This window comes from Panthera leo, chromosome C2, assembly GCF_018350215.1.
Source record: "Panthera leo isolate Ple1 chromosome C2, P.leo_Ple1_pat1.1, whole genome shotgun sequence".
Lineage (NCBI taxonomy): Eukaryota > Metazoa > Chordata > Mammalia > Carnivora > Felidae > Panthera > Panthera leo.
This window is the reverse complement of record NC_056687.1, coordinates 83,990,092-84,014,175: the sequence shown is the minus strand read 5'-3', so window position 1 is coordinate 84,014,175 and position 24,084 is coordinate 83,990,092. Positions and strand designations below refer to the sequence as shown.

The window sequence follows — 24,084 nt, the reverse complement described above, 5'->3', positions numbered from 1 at the left end:
GATGAAATCAATGGTCTAGGGGGCGGCTATAGGGAAAATGTGCATTTTTCCCCTATAGATGTTCAGGGATGCCTACATTTTGGAATGTACATGGAAAGTGAGATTGAGTGAGTTAAAGGCAGATCAAAGTCTTTGAGCTCATACTCCCTCTGGGACAAACATGTGCAGAGGGGAACAGGGGGTGCAATCACTTTCACTACTTAAATAGTTATTGCCTCCTTCTTCTTTTTGGGTACCAACAATATAGAGTTGAATTTTTATGACTTGGATGCATTTAAAGGAACTCTACTATATTCAAGTGTATATATAAAAAAGACTACTAATCTACCACCATTTGAAGTTACTTCAGCATGGATCTTAATTCTGAATATATACAGCATTCAACACCAAACCTCATTGTTCTTCATCAGTACCAGCCTTTCAAATTTTATTTTAACACACATGTAGTTATGTACATTGGAAAAAAAATGTTATTTAATGATAAATTGTTTGTGTTAAATTTGACATTAAAAAATAGCCCTTTTGGGTAATGCTTGGTGAATGCTCCATTTTAATCATAAAAAGACAAATTTAGATTATTTATACTTTGATGGAAATTTCTACTTTCAAAAATAACAGTATCATAAATTAGGTAAACGGGTATTTTCATTGAAGACTGAACATAGAAAATCAATCTATCACATAGTCTCTTGTTTTAAGACTTTCCTTCCTTCCTGCCTGCCTGCCTGCTTTTATAGAGTGAGCGAACAGGGGAGGTGCAGAGGAAGAGGGCCACACTCAGCATGGAGCCTGATGCGGGGGCTCGATCTCATGACATGACCTGAGGTGAAATTAAGAGTCAGATGCTTAACCAACTGAGCCACCCAGGAGCCCTGAGATTTTATTTTATTTTTTTTAAATGTTTATTTATTTATTTTGAGGTGGGGGGGAGAAGAGAGAGAGAGAGAGAGAGAGAGAGAGAGAGAGAGAGAGAGAGAGAGAGAGAGAGAGAATGAATATCCCGGGCAGGCTGAATGCTGTCAGTGCAGACCCTGATGCCAGGCTTGATCCCATGAACCATGAGATCATGACCTGAGCCCAAATCAAGAGTCAGAGGCTTAAGAGACTGAGCCACCCAGGTGCCCCTAAAGATTTTATTTTTAAGTAATCTCTATACCCAACACAGAGCTTGAACTTACAACCCCAAGATCAAGAGTCACATGCTCTACCGACTAAGCCAGCTGGGTGTCCCAGTCTCTTGTTTTCTTCAAGAGGATACTTCCCAATGAGAGAGATTGGAGAGAGAAAAATAATATATATGACTAAGTTCAATGGAGATATTTACTGGGCCTTACTGAACATCATTCTGTATACATTCACATGATTACCTTTTCAATGGTACCCGTCATAGGAGCTATGGCACCTTCCTGAGTTCCATCTGAGCTCATTGAAGACAAGTATTTGGGGACTGGAATGTCAATCTGAGTACTTCCCGCCTGTAAACAGAAAACAAACTGGAACTGAAATCAAGTTCAAATCGCTGTAGTTTTGAATCACTGTTTCAAATCACTGTACCCTGAGATACAGGACTGTTTCCAAGCTATTTGTTAAATCTTTAATACCAGGGTTCTAATCTAGCTTTGTGACCTTAAGCAATTACTGAACTCCTCTTAGTCTTGGTTTCCCATTATAAAGGAGTATTGGCATCATGCCTCACAACAGGATTAAAGGAATTAATGTACGTAACTGTTGCTAAAAAATAGCCACTATCTGATAGCCATTTTGAGTAGCATCTCCACTATCAAGTGTTTAGACTAAGCCAGAAACTGTTCTTAACAGTTTTATACATATGTGTGTGTGTATATATATATATATAGTCATCAAAACAAGTTTATGAGGTAGGGAGGTACTGTTATTATTCCTGTTTATAGATGGGGGAACTGAAGCCAGGGAGTTTAACTTGCCATAGGTCACACAGCTGCTCAGAGGTAGAGCCAAGATTTGAACCAAAGCAGCTTCACATTCCAGAACTCCCACTCATCACCACTCCACCAAACTGTCTCCACCACCATATTGTTCCGGCAATAACTATGGAAAGGAATGCCTAGTAAAGTGAAATCATCCTTGATTCTGTATACAGTAGTTTAATTACTGGAATATAAAGGACTATGATCTGTAAGGTGTTTTTCAAATGTGAGAAGACTCTGAAGAGGACACAGTGTATTTGATAATGCATTTTCTTTTCTGCCCGTGCAGAAACTATGGGCTCATCAGGCAGCAGGCCCGTGAGAGCAATGAGTCAGGAAATAAGCTCCTGACCAAAGATATGCCAGGCCTGTCTCGATCATCAACCATCCTTTGACTGCCAAGACACTACCCCTTCTGACTGCCCCCATCCCCACAAGAAACATCCAGTTCATAGACTCGCTCTCAGCGGTCACCTCCTCCCAAATCCCCAGAATTCCAAGTGCCAGGAGGATGGGCAAAGTATTCAGGCATCAAATCTCAGAGAGAAGACTGCCCAATGGGCAGTAAGATACTCTCTGACAATAAGGATGTAAGGGCATGTTTCAGAATTAAAGGCAGAAAATGGTATGTGTCTATCAGGGAGAACATGTGTGGACAAAAGAACTAGAGAAGGCAGAAATGTGGCAAAGAAACAGAGTGGAGAAGGAAACACAGAGGAAAGGTCATGGCAGTGATGGAAGGAAGCAAGGTCTTTCTAATCTTTTAGTGAGATGCCTCCGGTCAAGCAATTTTCTCCCAAACCTCAACAGTGTTATTATAAAAAAGGGACATTACCATGGAAAATAGGTAAATAGTGTTTTCCAGGATAATTAGCTTAGTTTTACTAGCAACTCCATTAACAGAACATTTCAGGTAAGTGCAGTCTCCCTCATTACAAAGATCACCAAGGACTTGGAAAGTTTTATCTTGAATCTGAAAAAACAATAACAACAAAAAACAGAAAAATAAGATTCTTAAAAAATAAACAACCCTACAGAATTAATAAAATCAGAATCAATTCTTTACTGTTAACAGTTTCAAAAGGTAACAGGTGAAATATTTTTTTTAAAAAGCCCTGTAGGAACTTTGCCCCTAAGATTCATAAACAAAGTACTCTACATAGAAATAGCAGTTAAGATAATTAAAAGAAAAAAAAAAAAACCCAGAGAACATATCTATAGTGCCATAATGCTACAGATAAATGTTCATTTAAGAATAACAATAAAAATGTGAAATAGAGATACAAATCAAATTAAGTAAAATTATCACAATTCGGTTGACTATATTACATGTTAAGTATTCATTTCTGAGTACCTGAGGTCAAATTTGGTTTTACTATGCCAATGTCAGTAAAGAAAAAGGCCAGAACCACCTAATTAGATGGTGTATCTTTTATCTCCCCAAGATGTAGATAAAATTTATGGGTTTGAGTTATGAGTTAAGAAGATTAACTAGCTGGAGACAGCCACAATTTTTGCCCTTGAGGAGAGAGTGCCAAGAAACAGACTTCACACTTGATCTTTCAAGGAAGCTGACAAACGGACATGAAACCTTTCTGTTTTAAAAAATGTTTTCTCACATACACACCCAAGAAAAAAAAATTCCTTCACACACAGGAAATCCATTTAAATCTTCTCTATTTTTCATTTCAATTCCCATGAGGTTACTGTGAAAGTCCTGTGGCTATTCTTTCCAAATATACGATGTAGGCTAAGGTGAAACAGGTTACAGTGCAGTATTTATATGCTGCTTCTCATCTATCCTAAGTTAAATATGACATTTTACTGTGCTCTGTAACCTACTAAAACAGCCATGTGAATGTTTGTGAAATTCTCAGGACATAAAGGTTAGATGGGGAACAGTTTTGTTTAAAGATTTACACAAGCACATTCTAAATTTGTGAAATGTAGTAGTTCAATCTGGAGTTAACTTTACCAAGGGATATGAAGCATTCCCCAAACCAGAGGTACGAGTATCAGTTACAACTCTCATATACTAAAATACGTTGACCCCCTAGTTTTTCTGAATCTCAGTTTAAGAAATTGGTATCTCAGGGGCACCTGGGTGGCTCAGTCGGTTAAGCATCCGACTTCAGCTCAGGTCATGATCTCGCAGTTCATGAGTTTGAGCCCTGCATCGGGCTCTGTGTTGACAGTGCAGTGCCTGGAGCCTGCTTTGGATTCTGTGTCTCCTTCTCTCTCTACCCCTTGCCCACTCACACTCTGTTTCTCTCTCTCTCAAAAATAAATAAGCTTTAAAAAGAAAGAAAGAAAGAAAATGGTATCTCATAGTATTGGCAGATCCAAAGTATCCTTGATCAATCAATTTTGTTGGACTTAACGTCGTTTGGCTCATATTACAAATGATTTATTCTAGTCTCTGATTTTGTACTTTAATATATAGGAATTTGGTTGAGTTCTCACATTGTTTTTTTAACCCTTTCAGCATTTCATTTTGTCAGTGTAATGGATTCTTTTCATTGAGGGCTATCATAAACATTTTGACTAGAGATTCTCAAATTATGACCTGTGGATCTCTTGGGGTCCCCAAGACCCTTCTTGGGGTCCACAATATCAAACTACTTCATAATAATACTAATGGTATTTGCCTTTTTTAAAAATTCTCATTCTCTCATGAACAAACAGTGGGATTTTCTAGAGACTGCAGGACATGTGATAATATTACTCTGATAGCTAATGAACGTGTGCTTGTGTAATCTTAGGTTTTAAATGTTCTCAGTTTATCCTACAACTTAACAACAACAAAAAACCAACCTGATTGTAAAAAGGCAAAAGACATGAATAGACATTTCTCCATAGATGATATGGACAATTAGCATATGAAAAGATGCTCAACATCATTATTAATTATGGAAATGCAAATCAAAACCACAGTGAGATAACATTTCACACCCATTAGGATGGCTGTTAAAAAAAAGAAAAAAAAAAAAACAAACCCAGAAAGTAAATGTTGATGAGGATGTGGAGAAAAGGAAACCCTCCAATACTGTTGGTAGGAATGTAAAATGGTGCAGCCCCTACAGAAAACAGTATGGTAGTTCCTCAAAAAATTAAAAATAGAACATGAACATACAAACCAGCAATTCTGTTTGTGGGTGTATGTCCCAAAGGATTGAAAATAGGATCTCAAAGATATATGTGTCCCCCATGTACACAGAAGCATTATTCATAATAGGCAAAAGGTGGAAGCAACCAAGTCTCCCATCAAGAGACGAACGAATAAACGAAGTGCGATATACAGAGGCAATGCAGTATCATTCCACTTTAAAAAGGAAGGAAACTTGGACATAAACTATGGCATAGAAGAACCTTAAAGACATTATGCTAAGTGAAATATCCAATCACAAAAGGACAAATGTTGAGTGATTTCATTTATATGAAGTACTTAAAGTAATCGAATTCATAGACACAGAGAGCCCACTGGTGTTTGCCAGGGGCTGAGGTGGGGTGGGCGGGGAAGGGGGCACATGGAGTGTTACTGTTTAAATGGGTACAGAGTTTCAGTTTTGCAAGAGGAAAAAAGAAGGTGGTGGTGGTTGTACAACAATGTGATGGTATTTACACTCAAAAACGTTTAAAATGGTATATTTTACATTATGTATACTTTTGTAAAATATATATTGAAAATAACAGTAAGAAAAATATGCTCAGTTAAATTTTCTAAATGAATTATTATTAATACATGTATTATTAATACATGTAATTAATACAAACAAAAACTCTTTGAGGAGTCTCAGTAATTTGTAAGGGTATCCATGGATTTTGAGACCAAAAAGTTTGTGAATGGCTGCTTTAGATGTGAATACATGCACATACTTCAGGAATTCGTTAGCTGTCTAATTCAATGCTATTTTTTAAAACAGGTTTTCATACTTAGGGGAACCACAGACAAACTGAGGAAACAATCAGAAAGTGTAGTAATTTCCCCAAATTGGTCTGAAATAAAAACACATGACATTCTCCTAACTATAGTCCAATGGCTTGGGAGAAACCAGAGTGTGAAAAAAGACCCTCCTCTGTATGAGAGAGATCAGAATTAGCTCTAAACTGTACAAAGAAAACCAGTAAGGCTTACCTGCATGCTATATGACCCATCGAGGTTATATGTGACAGCTATGGCTACATCTTTATGAAAAAGGGGGGAAAATTGAAGAAAAATTAGAAGACAATCATAGACGGGGATTCTAAAAATCTCTTTCAACCTAAAGATAACCAGCCTTTAGGGATACCAACATCTTTTAACTCCCTGACAAGATTTTTAAAAATCTATAGGTAAGTTCCAATAAAAGTGAATTTCAAACTTTTGTTTCTTAAAAAATGGACTTTTAGCAGACTCTTAACTATAGAGAACTGATGGTTACCAGAGGGGAGGTGGATGGGGGGATGGGTGAAATAGATGAAGGAGATCAAGAGTGTACTTATCTTGATGAGCACTGGGTAATATATGGAATTGCTGGATCACTATATTGTACACCTGAAACTAATAAAACACTCTATGTTAACTATACTAGATTAAAATTTTTTTAAAGAGGGAGTTTTAGCTCTTCTAATGTTGTAGGATATTTTAGATATTTTTCTCTAAACAAGGAAAGTTAAAGTGTTAAAACAGGAAATGCAATGAATTGGGAGAGAGAAATTCTCATTTAAGACCCAAATTTGCCATCTGTGGTGTGATCACCTGTGTGATCTTGACTGTCCTTTAAAATCTGAGTCCTGATTTTCTGCTCCATTCTGACCTGTTAAATGGGTATGAGAATGTAACAGTGATTAAATAAATGTGAAACTGCTGTGTAAACTGTAACCGACCATATAAATATAATATACAATATATTTCATATTATTTTGTGGACACAGAATTGGTTACGGACTTTCCTAGGAGATGGAAATCAAAAGCTCTGTGGTGCAGAGAATGCAGACCAAAGTCACTTCATCGACTCCTGATACTTTAACCACCATTTTGATGCTGCCAGCTCACATCTATTTCCAGCCCTGACCTTCCTTCTCCAGAACTCTGATTAGTCATTCCCAGCTGGATGCTCTATCGGCACCTTAAAGTGAACATGGTAGGTCCAATAAATCAAATCATGTCCCCACTCTGCCTGCATTCCCTCCCGCCCTGGGAGCTCCATGACTGGCACTAGTATTCTCCTGGTCACCCAGATTTAAAACCTGTCATCCTTACCTTCTCCTTTGCTTTCCACATGCAATAGCCATTACAAAGCTGCCACATCCTTCCCTACCTGTCCTGTTCATTTCTTCCTTTCGTTCCCATCACTCAACCCTGATTCAGGCTGATGGCCAAAGGCCTGGCTGACTCTGAGGTCTTCTTGGAACTTTTTGCTTCCTGTCTCAGCCCTTCCAGCTGATGCTGCCTAGCATGTCTCCTCTATATTCAAAATACTTGGCCTGGTACTGAAGGCCCTAAACTCAGTCGTATTTCCCACCCTTCTTCTACACAGCCCTATATTACAACGAAATGGGAACACGGGCCAATTAACATTCTCCATATGTGCCTCCAGCCTTCGCCCCACTGTGCCTCTTTGCTCCACTCCCCCTTCACTGTGTCACCAGTCCCAGCCACCCCAACTGAAACCTTGCCCCTTGTTGACATCATGTTCATTCGTGGTCTTTAGGAAAAGTCTGTCTATGTGGAATGAAGTTGCTCTTCTCTGAACATTTAGACACACTTCTGCATATAGAACACCATTATGATTCTTTCCTCATCCAGTTTTATGATGGAATAATTTTTCTCTTTATCCATTTTTTTAAAAATTGCAAAAATAAAACTTCACAAAGGTCAAATACTGAAGTACATCAAGCAAAATGTGAAAGTCCTCTCTATTGCCCAGATAGAACTACTATTGAACTCTTTAACATGTGAGCCCCTTCAAGTTTTTTAAAATGCAAACTAGTATTTTTCTTTTATAAAAATAACATATTCTTATACATACTGTTCTGCAACCAACTTTTAAAAATTTATTTTTCCAACCTTTAATTAACATGTGACATACATATCCACTTTGTCTTTCAATAGTAGCAAGTTTAATGATGATGATGATAATGATGGCAACTAATGTTTATTGACCACTTGCTATGTGACATACAATGAGCTTTTGATGTGTTGTCTCATTTAATATCCACAACAACCCAAGGAAGTAATTACCACTACCATTCCCATTTATGGGTGAGGACACTTGATGCTTAGAGAGAGTGTGTCACTTGCCCAAGGGTCACAGACAACAGAGGAGCCAGAATTCAAACTCATAACAGTCTAACTCAAGGGTCTGCATTATGAACCACTGCACCATCTGTCTTCCCAACATACTCACTTCTCCTTTGCCAGATGGTAAATTCCTTAAGGAAGAAAAGTAGGGACAAACACATCTTTTTTTTCTCTTCTTCACATTACTCAGAACATCTATTTTTTCAGAAACTTTGTAATGAACATATAAGTAAATGAAACTTCTCCACCCTATGTCTTGTCAATATCTTTCATTCCTTCTTAAGAGAAAATGCATCCACTTACACCAGATTAGGTTTTTTTTTGATTTATGAAATATGAAAAGTATTTAGCTGACATGAATGCCAATAGAATCACAGTAAACACATTGCCAGGAAAAGTCTTTTTAAGAACATTTAAAAAAATTTGAATTATAATTGACATATAATATTAAATTAGTTTTGCATATACAACATAGTGATTCAGCAATGATATCCATTATGAAATGCTTACCATGATAAGTGTATCACAGTATTATTGACCATATTCCCTATCATGTACTTTTCACTCCTATGACTTACTTGTTTTATAACTGGAAGTTTGTACCTCTTAATCCTCCCCACCATTTCATTCGCCCCCACCTCTTTTGGCAACCACTAGTTTGTTCTCTATATTTATGAGTCTGTTTCTCTCTTTGTTATTTGTTTATTCACTTGCTTTGTTTTTTAGATTCCACATATAAGTGAAATCACATGGTATTTGTCTTTCCCTGGCTTATTTCACTTAGTATAATACCATTTAGGTCCATCTATGTTATCACAAATGACAAGATTTTCATTCTTATGGCTGAGTAATATTTCATTGTGTATATATACCACATCTTCTTTATCTATTCATCTATCGATAACCCACAGCTAATATCATACTCAATGATAAAAAGCTGAAAGTTTGCCCCCTAAGGTCAGGAATAAGACAAGGATGTCCACTCTCACCACTTTTATTCAATACAGTACTGGAAGTCCTAGCCACAGCAATCAGACAAAAAAATAAATAAAAGGTATTCAACTGATAAGGAAGAAGTAACACTGCCATTATTTGCAGATAATATGATACCATATATCGAAAATCCTAAAAACTCTCCCAAAAAACTATTAGATCTAATAAGTAAATTCAGAAAGTTGCAAGATACAAAATCAACACACAAAAGTCTGAATTTTTTTTAAGTTTTATTTATTTATTTTGAGAGACAGAGAATGAGAGAGAGAGTGAGCACATAAGCAGGGGAGGGGCAGAGAGAGAATCCCAATCAGGCTCCCTGCTGTCAGCACGGAGCTCGATGAGGGGCTCAAACTCATGAACTGTGAGATCATGACTTGAGCCAAATCAACAGTCGGTGGCTTAACCGACTGAGCCACCCAGGCACCCCCTACTGCATTTCTATTCACTAATAATAAAATAGCAGAAAGGTAAATAAAGAAAACAACCCCATTTACAATTACATCAAAGAGAATAAATTCTTTCATATATTATAGGGCAACTGACCTTATTCCTCCCTCCCTTAGTTATCTCTAGACCTCCACAAGAGAACCTTAAACATCCTCTTACCTATTTTTTAAATTAATTAATTAATTTCAAGTCAGCTCTATGCCCAACATGAGGCTTGAACTCATGACCCCAAGATCAAGTCACATGCTCTACTCACTGAACCAATCAGGTATCCTATCCTCTTAATGTATTTAATAAGGTATGGAAGTTTAGCATGGTGCAGTGTTAGATAAGTGCATATACCCTGGGGTATGGGTTTGAATTCTGTTCCACCAATTACTTTTGTTATGATTTTAAGAAAATTATTAATCTCTCTAAACTTTGGTTCCCCATTTATAAAGTTGACACTAATAACAACACCAATTTCATTGGCTTGTTCTGAAAATGGAAATTAAATAATCCATGGAAAGAACTTAATAGCTGGCATATACCAAAAGCTCAATAAATCTTAGCTATTACTGTTACTACTGAGGGTAGGGCAGGATTCTGTGAAGCATGGCCACTAGCAACCAAGTAAGAATATTTTTCAAGCCTTAAATATTTAAAATACTTGATAATACTCACTGAGATCATTAAGAATTAGTTCTACTTTAGATTCATAAATGCTTCTGACTTCTTAAGACTTCCTGTTTGGTGTACTCACTTATTCAATCATGGTTACTGTTAATTAGCATTTATTAGAGACCCACCAGAACATTTCTGAAAACTATTACATTCAGGCCTGGGTTATCGTTGAAAAATAACTACCAAAAGGATGTAGTGAACAGCGATCATGTTGGTTTTCAATAATGTATTTGTTTTTTAATTTAAAAATTTAAAAATTTCCAAGAAATGCAGCATAGTTCAAAACACTGCTAAGTGCTTCAGTGAAGATCCATACCAAATAACACAGTTGGCTCATCTGAAGTTTAATCACAAGTATGATTTTCTGTTTAATTTAGGTTGAAGAGGTCAATGAAACTTTACTGCTGCTGATACTTACATTCAGTATATAGGAGTCTAGAGTAAGATAATCCCAGATTTTGTAGGGCTTGGTTTTTAGGATGAAATGAATAAACACACTAGTATAAAATGGGTATTAGTAGATACTAGTGGATGTTTGCAAACTTTCTTTCCATGTACTCAGTGCATGTAAAGTAATGCCCATGTAGGTTCATGATGAAAAAATATCTCGAGCTTTAATCCAATCAACTTAGATGAAAAGGGGATTTGCTAAAAACTGAGTGCATGTCTACACAGAGTTGAGATAAAGAAGATTCTACTTTGTCTGGGGGTGGGGGGAGGGGGTTCCCATGAGCGGCAAGAAGATTCTGTTCTACCTGCTGGGTACATTTTTATAATGGAGCATTCACAGTTTAATGACACCTCACATTCAAGGTTAACTAGCTCTCTCGGCTCTGACTCTGCACCCATCCTGTTTCCTATGCAAACTGTCCAGCAGCAGAAGGGATGCTGCTATCATGGGATTCTGATCCCTCTGGTACGTTGTTCCAGCCACAAATTTATAAAAAATTTAAAATTTTAGATGTTAGCCTCTCCTGGCTTCAATTACAATAAATCAGTCCCACCCTCAGCCTACTCAAATTAGTTTGCAGTCAAAAATCAATTTTCCACTGGAAAAGTAAAAATAGCACAGGGGTCAAGGTCAGAAAGGCTGGATGTCAATCTCACTAGCCTTGAGTAAGTTCCTTCACCTTCTCTGCCTGTTTCATCAGCCATACATGGGTATGATAGGGATTCCCCCTTAATTAAATTATAGTGAAGATAAAAATTTACATGTGATCAGGTACTTCATAAATCATAGCTTCTTAGTAACCCTCTTCCACCTGAAACAATGCCTGAGTGGTGGGTAATCCTCCCTACTGGAGTAGTTTTGGATATTGTTTTTCTTATTTAAAAGTAGTACATTCTTGCTGAAGAAAAACTGCAAAGCAAAGAGAACAAAGAAGGATGATGGGGGTGGGGATGGAGGGAGGGAAATCCCCTTAAATCCTGCTACCCAATGGTAACCTCACTAACATCGTGGCATATTTCATTTCAGTCATTTTGCTATGTATATTGTGTGACATATTTTTCAAATATTTACAAAATACAGAAAAAGTATAAAGAAGAAAAATAGCACTAATGTACCACCTGAGCCAATCAATTCTAGTACTCCTTCCAATGGTTAGGCTAGGGAGCTTAAAAAATGTAATTGACCGATCATGTCTGGGCTGAATCCTTTTTTTCCAGATAAGTGATATATTTCTATAAAGCACATTTCTCTTTTAATAAAACATTACTTACTCTTTTTACCATCCCTGAGAGTTATGTTTCTGGTGTAACAGGTATTCAGTCTTCTTCCACTGCTGGATGCAAAAGGGGAGTACCGATCTAGAAAAAAAATTCAAATTCAACAACAAATTTACAAACACCAAGCCTGACTTCATACCTTTCAAAAGAAAACATAAAACACCTGTCCTACACTGGCAGCTCAAATGTGTCTTCTTTGTTCTTCTCATTGCTCTAAATTTAAATTAGATACTTCAATTTACATCTCAGAAAAGGTTATATGAAAAATTCCAGCTTGGCTAAAATCAGAGTATTTGCAGCCCAAGCTCTCTTCCTCTGGGGGCACAAGCCGCACAGTGGTCTCCCCTTCTTGGGCAAATGCGTTCCAGGTCACCAAAATCTCCACCACTCACTACTTTTCCTTTCACTTAGCCTCTTTGTGCGTCACTCGTCCTGCCCACAGGCGTGTCTGTTGGACAATATCCAGGAGCTACGGCATAGCTGAACTGAAGCAATTTATTCTGAAGTTCATGGGTGTGCCAGTATACATTATAAAAAGGAAGGAGAGAGTAAGAGGATGCTTGATTGTAACAATGCTATATTCAGGCTTAGCAACACTGTATGGGCATATTTGGAGGCATTTCATTTAGAATTGTAAAAGGACAGAATAAGAATACAGCATACATCTCCTAAAGATGTAGTTATATATTTTAAACTCTCAATATAACTTTCTTGAATGAATCTAGAAATTAAAGATCCTAATAAAAAAATCCTATAATAATATAATAATCCTAAAAATAATGAAGAGATAAATGGATTAATTTTTCTTTTTTCCTGTTTGCTCCAAAGCTCAGAGTTAGCCTAAAGTATATATTTTGGAGCAAGTTTGGGAGGGTTCAGATTTTGCTTATCTTATCTTATTTTATGTTTTGCATTCTTTCAGATTAGCAATCTATTTCATTTTTTAAGTTTATTTATTTTGAAAGACAGAGAGAGTACAGGAAGGGCAGAGAGAGAGGGAGAGAGAGAATCCCAGGCAGGTTCCGCGCTGTCAGTGCAGGGCCCAGTGCGGGGCTTGAACCCATGAACTGTGAGATCATGACCTAAGCCAAAACCAAGAGTCAGAAACTTAACTGACTGAGCCACCCTGTGTCCCCAGATTTTGCTCAATTTAGAGGGAAGAACATTTTAATGGAGAACTGACTGAAACTGTAATAAGCTAATGAGTTTTCATTATGAATTTCTAGCTTCCTGAGGTGTTAGGGAGAGGTTGGGCAACAACTCAGTGGGGAAGCTGAAGCAGAGATGTGTGGGCGTGGCAACCAGGATGAATCTCTGCCATTTTCCTTCCCATGTTTAGATCCTCTGATTGGAGGAAGTGCCTAGGTCTCTAGTTAGACAGAAATTTGATCACAGAATGGAAAAGGAGAGGAGGAAATAACTCAACAATAAATTAACAGGTAATGAGAGTCCCCAATGCTCTGTCTTCAATCCCCAGGACCAAGGAAGTTGCGGTAGGTACAAGGATACAATAAGTAGGCCCTTGAGAAGCAGCGAATTAAAAAAGCTTTGGAAGGGGTCAGCACGGTACAGGAAGGACCAGCGTTTGGTTGAAAAAGAGCCCCAGCTCAACACTATTAGGCAATTAGTTAAGTTACATTTAATGGATTAAAAAAGTGTTTATGGATGCATCCATGATACGTGAATCTACTTCATACTAAAAAACCACTTAGCAGAGGACAGTGTCAACCACTGAGAGAAGAAAAGGGACACAAAAGTGTCATAAAGAAAGAAAAGCACCTCCGATGATTATTTATAAAATCCTGACAAGCAGAGGAAAGAGAAAAGCATTCCATACCTTGTGACTGAATTTTGAAAACATCAGACATAGCTTTCTCCTTGAGGATGAGACCCAGAGCTGCCTGGCATAAAAGCTCTTTGGCTGTGGCCTTCCGACTGGGCAACAGTTCTTTGCGGTGTTGAGGGATGAAATCGGTGTGTACGTTTCCAGCCTCAAACTCTGGGTGGCCAGACAGGCTAAGAAGGAAGTCAATGTTGGTGTGCAGTCCGACAATCTAGGAAGAGAATAAAGCCCATATCCCCAGTGAGTGGGAAAAAAACATTTTCCATAGAAATTTGCCATAGAAATCTGTTCTTTGTACTAAAGATATTTCACCAGGGGCAACTCTTAAGAAAATTGAAAAACCTACTAAGGTACCACATGGCGATAGGACAACTCGTAAGCAAAACAAAACAAAACAAAACAAAAAACTCACTTCACCAACACTATGTATCTGGACTTAACACTTAAAATTACATTTTACAATACATTTAAAAAAATTTTTTTAATGTATGTTTATTTTTGAGAGAGAGAAAGAGAGAGAGAAGGAGAGGGGCAGAGAAAGAAGGAGACACGGATTCTGAAGCAGACTCCAGGCTCTGAACTGTCAGCACAGGGCCCGACGTGGGGCTTAAACTCACAGTGAGATCATAACCTGAGCCAAAGTCAGACGCTTAACCAACTGAGCCACCCACGTGCCCCACAACACATTTTAAAAGTAGTAAACTACATTTTATTCTTTATGATAAAGAGGACATAAGAGATGATGGTAGGTTAGGTAGTGTAGACATTTAATTGCCTCAGGCTACGTAAGTGATAAATGTTAAGAAACTTATATGAGATTTATTTGCAAGATACTGAAGACTTGCTGCTCGGAACACTCCCACAAAATAGGAAAACAGAGCATAGGATTTCTATACTGAGGAGGGGACAGCATTAAATGAGCTCAAAGGAGCTTCCTTCCAACACTAAAATCCAAATTTTACACATTGATATAAAAATAAAAAGGTATACATTGAACCTAGATCCATCCAATAAATGGGGTCAAGGGTAAAACCAGCTATCTGAGCCTTGGGTCCATTCATATATTCATTTACTAGCCATTTACTGAGCACCTTTTAGGTGCCAGGCCTTGCTCCAGGTACTGGGGTCATGATGAAGAACAAAACCTCACAGAGATAACAATATCTATAAACAAATATCTAATATGACATCAGGTCATATGAAGAAAAATAAGGCTGGTTAAGGGGAACGAGAACAGCAAAGGGTCCTATTTTAAATAAGATCACCTGGTTTCAAGCTATACCACAAAGCTGTAGTAATAAAAACAGTATGGTAGACTGAAACAAAAACAGAAATGAAGATCAGTGGAACAAGTGGAAATAAACCCACACTTATATGGTTAACTAATCTATGGCAAAGGAGGCAAAAAACCATCTTTTCAATAATTGATATTGGGAAAACAGGATAGCTACATGTAAAAGAATGAAACCGGACCACTTTCTCACACCACACACAAAAATAAACTCAAAATGTATTAAAGACCTAACTGTAAGACCCAAAACAAAACTCCTAAAAGAAAACATAGGCAGTAATCTCTTGGATGTCAGCCTTAGCAACATATTTATGGATATGATTACTGAGGCAAGGGAAGCAAGAGCAAAATTAAACTACTGTGACTATACCAAACTAAAAAGCCTTTGCACAGTGAAAGAAACCATCAACACAATGAAAAGGTAACCTACTGAATGGGAGAAGATAGTTGCAAATGATATGTATGATAAGGGATTAGTATCCAAAATATATAAAGAACTATAACTCAACACCTAAAAAGCTAATAATCCAATTAAAAAGTGGGCAGAGGACCTGAAAAGACATTTATTTTTTCCAAAGACATACAAATGGTTGACACATGGAAAGATGCTCAACATCACTCATCATCAGGGAAATGCAAATCAAAACCACAATGAGATACCATTTTACACAAGTCAGAAAGGCTAGTATCAAAAAGACGGTAAATAACAAATGTTGGTGAGGACGTGGAGAAAAGGGAACGCTTGTGTGCTGTTGGTAGGAAGGACATGCTGGGTACAGCCACTGAAAAACAGTATGGAAGTTCCCCCCATATTAAAAACAGAAATATCATATGATCCAGTGACTCCACTAGTGGGTATTTGCCCATATAAAATGAAAACATGAATTAGAAAAGATATATGCAACCTTATGTTTATTGCAGCATTATTTACAATAGTCAAGATATGGAAGTAACCTCAGTGTCCATCAACAGATGAAGGATAAAGATGTGGTGTATACACATGATGGAATATTACCCAGCCAAAATAAAGAATGAAATCTTTGGGGCACCTGGGTGGCTAAGTTGGTTAAGCATTGACTCTTGGTTTTGGCTCAGATCATGATCTTGCAGCCTCATGGGCTCAAGCCCCAAGTCAGAATCTGCACTAACGGTGCAGAGCCTGCTTGGGATTCTCTGTCTCCCTCTCTCTTTGCCCCTCCCCTGCTTGTGCTCTCTCTGTCTCACTCAAAATAAATAAACTTTAAAAAAAAAAAAAAAAAAAAAAGAATGAAATCTTGCCATTTGTAACAACATGGATGGACTCAGAGGGTATTATACTAAGTGAAACAAGTGAGACAAAGACAAATACCATATGATTTCACTTATATTGTGGAATCTAAACCACAAAACAAACTAACAACAGAAACGAACTCATAAACAGGGACCTGGTAGTTGCCAGAGGGGAAGGTTGTGAAGGGAGAAGGTAAATAGGTGAATGGGATTAGGAGGTACAGACTTCTCACTATAAAATAAGTAAGGCACAGGGATGAAAAGTACAGTATAAGCAATACAGTCAATAATATTGGAATACCTTTGGTGACAGATGGTAACTACACTTAACGTGGTGAGCACTGTGTAAGGTACAGAACTGAATCACTATGCTATACACTTAAAACTAGTATAACATTGTGTATCAACTATACTTCAATTAAAAAAAAAAATTGGGCAGCCTGGGAAGACCTCTGAGGTGAACAGGAGCTGAGGATGCTGAGAAGGGAGTTTTGTGATCATGTAGGGAAAGAACATTCCGGAAGAGAGAACAGGAACACATGGCTCCATGCTGGGTATGTCTAGGGAATGGCAAGGAGACCAGTGTGCTTGGAGACACAGAGATCAGAGGTTAGATCAAATTAATGACATATAACAATCTGGATATCACAGGTTAATATGAAATCCTTTTATGAAGCTACATCAGTGTGGTCTGGGGCTTACTGCACCAAGGAAATTCATGTGCTACAGAAAAGCAACAAATTCTGTCAAATGGGTAAAACTGAACATAATTATTTTCCTTTGGAGAAAATAATACCAGACTGTAGGCCACACTTGTGTACTTGGTCTTATCTACAGGATGAATATGAGTTTCATATCAGATTTCAGTGAAGTATAACACTGACATTAATAGTTTTAGTCCTGCAATTTTTCTTTTCTAGCTGAATCAAGAAGTCCTTAAACTCTATTTTGACCCATGGGAATGTGAAATCATTTTGTTCCTGATGCATTGGTGGAAAGAAGCTGACAGGGACAAAGGCTGACCAATCGTGACAGACATACTTGGCGGTGGAGATACACAGATCATAAGGTCCCTAACATGGCCCCAGGTCACTCACGTTGTACTGACGAAGGCTGTACCTCAGTTTCGTTAAGGCCGCCTGGCGATCTGCTGCCCACACAACCAATTTCGCAATCATGGGGTCATAATGCACTGAAACTTCATCTCCTGAAATTGAAAAACCACAGTAGCTACTCTAAGTCCAAACTTAACATGATAAAATATGACATGCAAGACATTCTGCTGCGGCTTTAACGTTCACTTCATACCTAATCCTCAGGAGCTCTTGCATGGTAGTCGTTACCACGGTTTCATTCACGAGGAAATGAGGCTCACAGGGCTTTAAAAACTCACCACAAGTCTAAGGAGATTATGGCTATCCAAGAGCACCTAAAATAGTGATCCAATATCACACAGGCTGGCTGTCCCCATCCTCTCTTCCTCTGAACCTTGTTTTCCCTTCTCATTTTGGAAGCCAGCGCAAACTGCCTCTACCTTCTCCTGTCACAATCCCTTCTGCCCTTAGCATCCCCCTCCCTCCACCCCTCAGTCTCCTCATGAGAAAAATACAGATAACAATCCAACTATACTGTAGGGTTCTTAGGAGGATCGACAGTAAAAAGGCCAAGTGCCATACCTGGCAGAACTGATAAACAAATAGCACCCATCACTGCTATGACAGAGTCTTAGAGAACAAGAATCTGAACCAGGCAGCCCTGTAAGTTCAGGGCCATGCACACGAAGACCCAGTTGTAAGCGAGCTTGTGCCAACCAAGCTGCTGGTTGGAACAATAAAAAAAAAAAAAAATCTGAACCAGGCACATCTCACTGGTTAGAAATGGTTCAGGTCAAAAGGATGTGGTGTGTTATCAACAATACTGTTCTAGGACCACTGTGTGATTTTGGGCAGGTCATTTGACCCCTCTGAACTCCAGGGGCATCATCTATAAAATCAAGGGGTTAGATTACACTCCCTTATCCATCATCCACCCACCTACCCAGCCCAGCACTCACCAACACATATTGAACACCTTCTAGGCCCAGGCTTGAGCAAGATAACATGGAAGACACAGTCTCTCCCTTAAGAAACTTACAATATAATGGGAAAACTAGACAAGGAGTAAAAGGTTACTGTAAAATGATATAATAAGAAAAGGGCCCAATGAATCCACAAGGGGCTCGGGGAACGCAGTTGAGAAAGGTTGGGTAAATTTCTTGGAATGGATTATCCTCCCAGCGCTAAGATGTAAATCTGGGAGTCCTTCTCGGAATTACACCTGTTATTCTTGGAATACCTTTATTACATTACACTGCAAGTTTTGCTTGCCCCACAGATTCTTTCTTTTCTATTGCAACTGTTCTTTTTCCTCTCTAAAATGTTCTGCTGTTAAGTTAAAAAAAACTTAATATCAAATATTGCTGCGGTTTAGCCAGAGCTCTCAAAATTCTGCCAATTTGTCATCGAGAAGTCCTAATTCCTCATTTTGGCTTTCAAGACCCTGTGTGATTTGCTCTCAACCTGTATCTCTACCTGCATCTCCAACTATTCACCATCCTGAACACTTTTCTCCAGCCACATTATTTTCTTACAATTCTTCAAACACATCTTTAGCTAAGTTCTCCTTTCTTCACTTTTCTGTGTGCTCTTTAATCTGCCTACAAAAATCTACTCCAGACTTCCTCTTAGGAATGTGTCCTGGCTCCTGGCTATACTAGCCTAATATAACATCTAATCTTGAGAATTGCTTTTCATCATTCACCATCTGCAAAACTTCTCTGGCAATTAAAGTCAAGGTAGTAGTAACTCAGAGCATGGACTCTGGAGCCAGAAAGACTGGGTCTGAATCTTGGCTCCAAGAGTGACCTTGGGCAAGTCACTTAACTTCTCTGTGCCTTAGTTTCCTCATCTGGAAGATGGGGGTGCTAAGAACACCTACTCACAGGGTAGTTCTCATGGTTAAAGGAGCCTGCATAAAAAAGTCACCTAGAACAGTGTCCATAGTACATAGTAAATGCTAAATAATTGTTATGATCATTGTTATTAATCATATGCCGAACTGTGAGAGCTCTTGCACTGTTACTATTTTTTTCACTTTTCTTTATTTCTCTTATTATTGTTTAGCTTACACTAAGTTGATATATTAATCCTTCAGCTTGATATCAAGTCCCTTGGAGGCTGGAGGGTGTTGGGCATAGCAGGTATCGGTGACCTTTAATCACTTTTAGAAGTAGGCAGAGTAAAAATATAAAACAGTACACACAAAATTTGTTACTTAGGTATGAACAAGTACTGCTACATTTTAAAAAAGGGTGTATTGTTTAAAAACACTAGTTATTCTTTAAAAATAACTATTCCAGAAAGATAAATAAAGATTAATGAGAAATAAATTAAATCCTTTATGCTAAAACATACAAAGCATTTCCACAAGACACAGGGAAAAGAGGCTGTCCACAAATAATCATGCACTTAAAAAAAGACGGAGACTTTTTGTTTTATTTCACTTTACCTTGGCGCACTCCAGTTTCAATCCTGGTGCAAAGGTCTGCCTGAGGGGTGGAGAGATGCACTAAAGGCCCAGCCCCAGGCATGAAGTTATTGTCAGGATCTTCTGCATATATTCTAGCTTCAAAGGCATGGCCCTGCAGGGTTATTTCTTCTTGGCTCAAAGGAATCTTCTCTCCTGCTGCAATCTGATAAAAGAAGAGTATATGCTTCTGTGAAAATCCACCTTATGGCACCTATGAGACTTGGGAAGTTGATGGTCTTGCCTTTTTCTATGGAAAATGTATATTAGGGCTTTATAATGAAGCCAAATACAAACTAATTTTATCCACCTACCCAAGTTCTGGGCAAAAGCAAAATGAGGTTAAAAACACATGCAGTTTGGAAATAATATATTAATTACAATGGATTTCTAGAGTTTTTAAATAGAGAAAGCAGGAGAACTGACAACTAAATCATAAATATAAAAATCTGTGTTTCTTCAATGTAATCACAACTAAAATTTCTTACTGGCAAGATAGTCTCAGTTTCCATTTAAAACTTTAGCGCTCAGTTACCAAACAAATCTTTTTTTTTTTTTTTTTTTTTTAATAGTTAATTATTAGTTGGTGTTTAGGACTACACTCACAGTTATGGCTAAAGTGTGGCATTTTTCATCTTTGAATCTTTTTTTTTTTTTAAGTGTATTTATTTAAGTATACCCAATGTGGGGCTCAAACTCACAACCCCAAGATTAAGAGTCACATGCTCTACCAATTGAGACAGCCAGGCACCCCCATCTTTGTCTTCTTCATCACCAAGAGAGTGATAAAGCAAAACAGAAAGGGGAACATAATGGTTTTTCAATTTTGTTATATTAACATATATTGTATGACACCAGATTATAAACAGGATGATCATTATTGTTTATCACTACTACAATTGTATTATTTTGACTATTACATACCAGTACAATGACTCTCTCTCTTCAACTAGTATCATTTGGAAAGGCTATTGGAAGACATGCTGTCACTCTCTCTCTTTACTCCCTCCTTAAGTTTTCCTCCAACATGAGAAAAGGACAAACCAAGAAAGCAAAAGATATAGGGGAAAAAAACTAAGTAATTTAGCACCACTTGGAACTAAACAGGTAAGCTTGAAAAAGAGGCAAAGGTTTCATCTCTTTAAATCTGTAGATAAGGTAAATCGGGAACCACAGCAGTTAAGAATGAAAGGAAAATGGACTAAATTGAATGTCTTTACTGCATGGTGTTTTGAACCACACTCTGCAGCCATACTGCCTGGGTTCAGATTCTTTCTCTATACTTAACTCTGTTCTGGGCATACTCATATTCTGGGCAAGTTTCTTAACCTCTTGATGCCTCAGAGAAAAGTACATATAGTAAGCATTACATAAGTGTTAGCTATTGTCATTTCATTCATATCCTTTATAGTGAATTACTTTTTAATATTTTAATAAAGAATTCCATTTGTCTTAATATAAACAAGGAGGGCGAGTGGGTGGCTCAGTCAGTTGGGCATCAGACTCTTGATTTTGGCTCAGGCCACAATCCCAGGGTTGTGGGATCAAGCTCTGGGTTGGACTCTGTGCTGAGCATGGAGCCTTCTTGGGATTCTCTCTCTCCCTCTGCCCCTCTCCTCTGCTTGTGTGCATGCCCTCTCTCTCTAAAATAATGTGTGTGTGGGGCGCCTGGGTGGCGCAGTCGGTTAAGCGTCCGACTTCAGCCAGGTCACGATCTCGCGGTCCGTGAGTTCGAGCCCCGCGTCAGGCTCTGGGCTGATGGCTCGGAGCCTGGAGCCTGTTTCCGATTCTGTGTCTCCCTCTCTCTCTGCCCCTCCCCCGTTCATGCTCGGTCTCTCTCTGTCCCAAAAATAAATAAAAAATGTTGAAAAAAAAAAATAATAATGTGTGTGTGTGTGTATACATATATATACACACAATATATATTATATATACATTATATAATGTATATATAGGTGTATGTATATATATGTGTGTATGTATGTGTGTATGTGTGTATATACACACATACACACATACATATGTGTATGTATATGTATATACACACATACATACACATACAAAGAAAAGAATAACCATGTGTCCATATTTCAAGATGTAATCTTATTTCTGACTATATAGCCCCATTTCAGTCTGGCTTGTCTTTGCCTATCTATTTTCCTCTCAAGTTGGCTTCTGTCTGAGCTCAGAAGAGATAGACCCTAACCATGCCTCTGCATACTTGGACATCTGTGCCATGGGAGTTCTCTCAGGCTTAGACTTTGACTCTTTGGAACTCCTGGACCTTGGATACTTTTCCAGCTCCCCCTGAACATGGCTAGCCAATTGCATCTGCAGCCTGGACGCTCACATCACTGTAGCCTTATTCTAGGGAGGTCCTGGTCCAAGGGGGCTGGTCCTGGAGCTTGAAGTCTTGACTCAATAAGTGGCGAGACTCCTTGTGTTACCTCTTCCTGGAAGCCAGACTCCAAAGTACCTTGAGCATTATAAATGAGGTCCAGTGGTATACTTAAGTTCTAGAATCCCTCCCCAGATAAGAAAAGCCTACTTCCCTTTTTAAAGAGCCTCTTTGAAGAGCCTCTTACAATTTCTTGAGATGCAGAAATAAAAGTCCACTAGTTCTCCTTATATCCAAAAGCTTTCTTTTCCCTTATTCCCTGGAAACATTTTATCCATCATGATTTCAAAATTCTGGACTCTCTTGGTTACTGCTTCATAAAAAAAAAAAAAAAAAAAAAAAAATCCCCCTTTCCTTGAATTCTGGAAACATAAGCACTCTTTCCAAAACTTTCTAAATCCACAATTTTCCTGTTACTTACTAACACTTACTAGTCTGATGTGCCTGGTTTTCATTAGCCCTGGAGGCTACAGAGGCCCAAAAGAATCTTATGGTTCAATTAAAATCACCAATCATCCCCAATGAACCAAAAAAAATAACATCATATTATTGCCCACAGAAGTTCTGAAAAGACCAAATTATGAAAATAATCAAGCCATTAACATCACAACATGCAAAAAAAAATTTAGATTCAGAATATATAAAGAACTAAGAATTCTACAGAGATCAGAAATATTTACACTTCTTAAACATTTTTTTCGTATTAAAAAAGCTGTGAAATCAATTGTTTTCAATAATAAGAGAAAAACAGACTAAGTTATTATTCACAATTGAAGGAATATGCTTTGTGGAACTCTAGTTAAAGCCAGGGCTTCTCAAACTATTTATAACAAAGGAACAATTATAGACTTATATTTTGGTAACATACAGTAGACATAAATAACATAGCAATGGCAAAAACGCTATAAAAATTTCTAAACACTTATTCTGAATGGGATATACTTATCCCACCATAGGCCAACAATGGTGTACAAGTCAGCAATTGCATGTGGCTCACTGTGTTGGTCTAGACTGTTACTTTGGCTCTTCATTCCCAACTCTTCCTTAGCTCATTTCACAGTGGCTAGCATCTATCCTGCCTCTAAAATCAAGTGCCTGGCCCTGAATAATGTGGCCTCAAGCAGAGCACAAGGCTTTGGTATTGAGATACTGCGGTCACAAGGAAGCCTCAGGGGCAACAGCTCACCTGCGCCTTGCCTAAGGAGAAATGATAGGAAGTGACAGGTTAGAAATATGAGTCCATAAAGTGACAATAATGTCACAGCAACAAATGAAGTATCATCTGTAATATCCCATTTTCCTGTCCTCGTGACAACTACAAGAATTGAACCCCTATCCAAAAGGACACCTTCTTTCAGAAGGCCAGCAGGTAACATATTCTCAAGATTGATCTTTAACAGAAAAAACGTCCCCACCCTAAGCTGCCACTCCACCAAGTCAGTTCCTGTGATCATCTCAGTAACAGGGTGTTCCACTTGCAGCCTTGTATTCATCTCCATGAAGTAGAAATTGTGCTTGGAGTCCATAATAAACTCCACAGTTCCTAAAAGATAAAACACAACAGTCACATTTCAACAGCATATAATAAGTAGAAATCAAAACCTTCCGTGATGTATTACACCAACTTTTATTGTTACCTTTATTCAATGTTAAAAT

At 38.0% G+C, this 24,084-nt stretch overlaps 1 protein-coding gene across 4 annotated transcripts in view; it reads right to left on the bottom strand.

Annotated features, from left to right (window-relative positions):
• Nucleotides 1-24,084, bottom strand: part of MCCC1 (methylcrotonyl-CoA carboxylase subunit 1) — a 58,474-nt gene that overhangs the window by 2,101 nt on the left and 32,289 nt on the right. For all 4 annotated transcript variants that reach the window (XM_042955796.1, XM_042955799.1, XM_042955798.1 and 1 more), the window contains 8 exons: nt 23,844-23,971; nt 20,013-20,196; nt 17,564-17,673; nt 13,901-14,117; nt 12,058-12,144; nt 6,082-6,131; nt 2,782-2,919; nt 1,368-1,475 (listed from right to left, as the gene is read on the bottom strand). In XM_042955796.1, the coding sequence (XP_042811730.1) occupies nt 1,368-1,475; nt 2,782-2,919; nt 6,082-6,131; nt 12,058-12,144; nt 13,901-14,117; nt 17,564-17,673; nt 20,013-20,196; nt 23,844-23,971 (1,022 nt within the window). The remainder of the gene's footprint in view (nt 1-1,367; nt 1,476-2,781; nt 2,920-6,081; nt 6,132-12,057; nt 12,145-13,900; nt 14,118-17,563; nt 17,674-20,012; nt 20,197-23,843; nt 23,972-24,084) is intronic.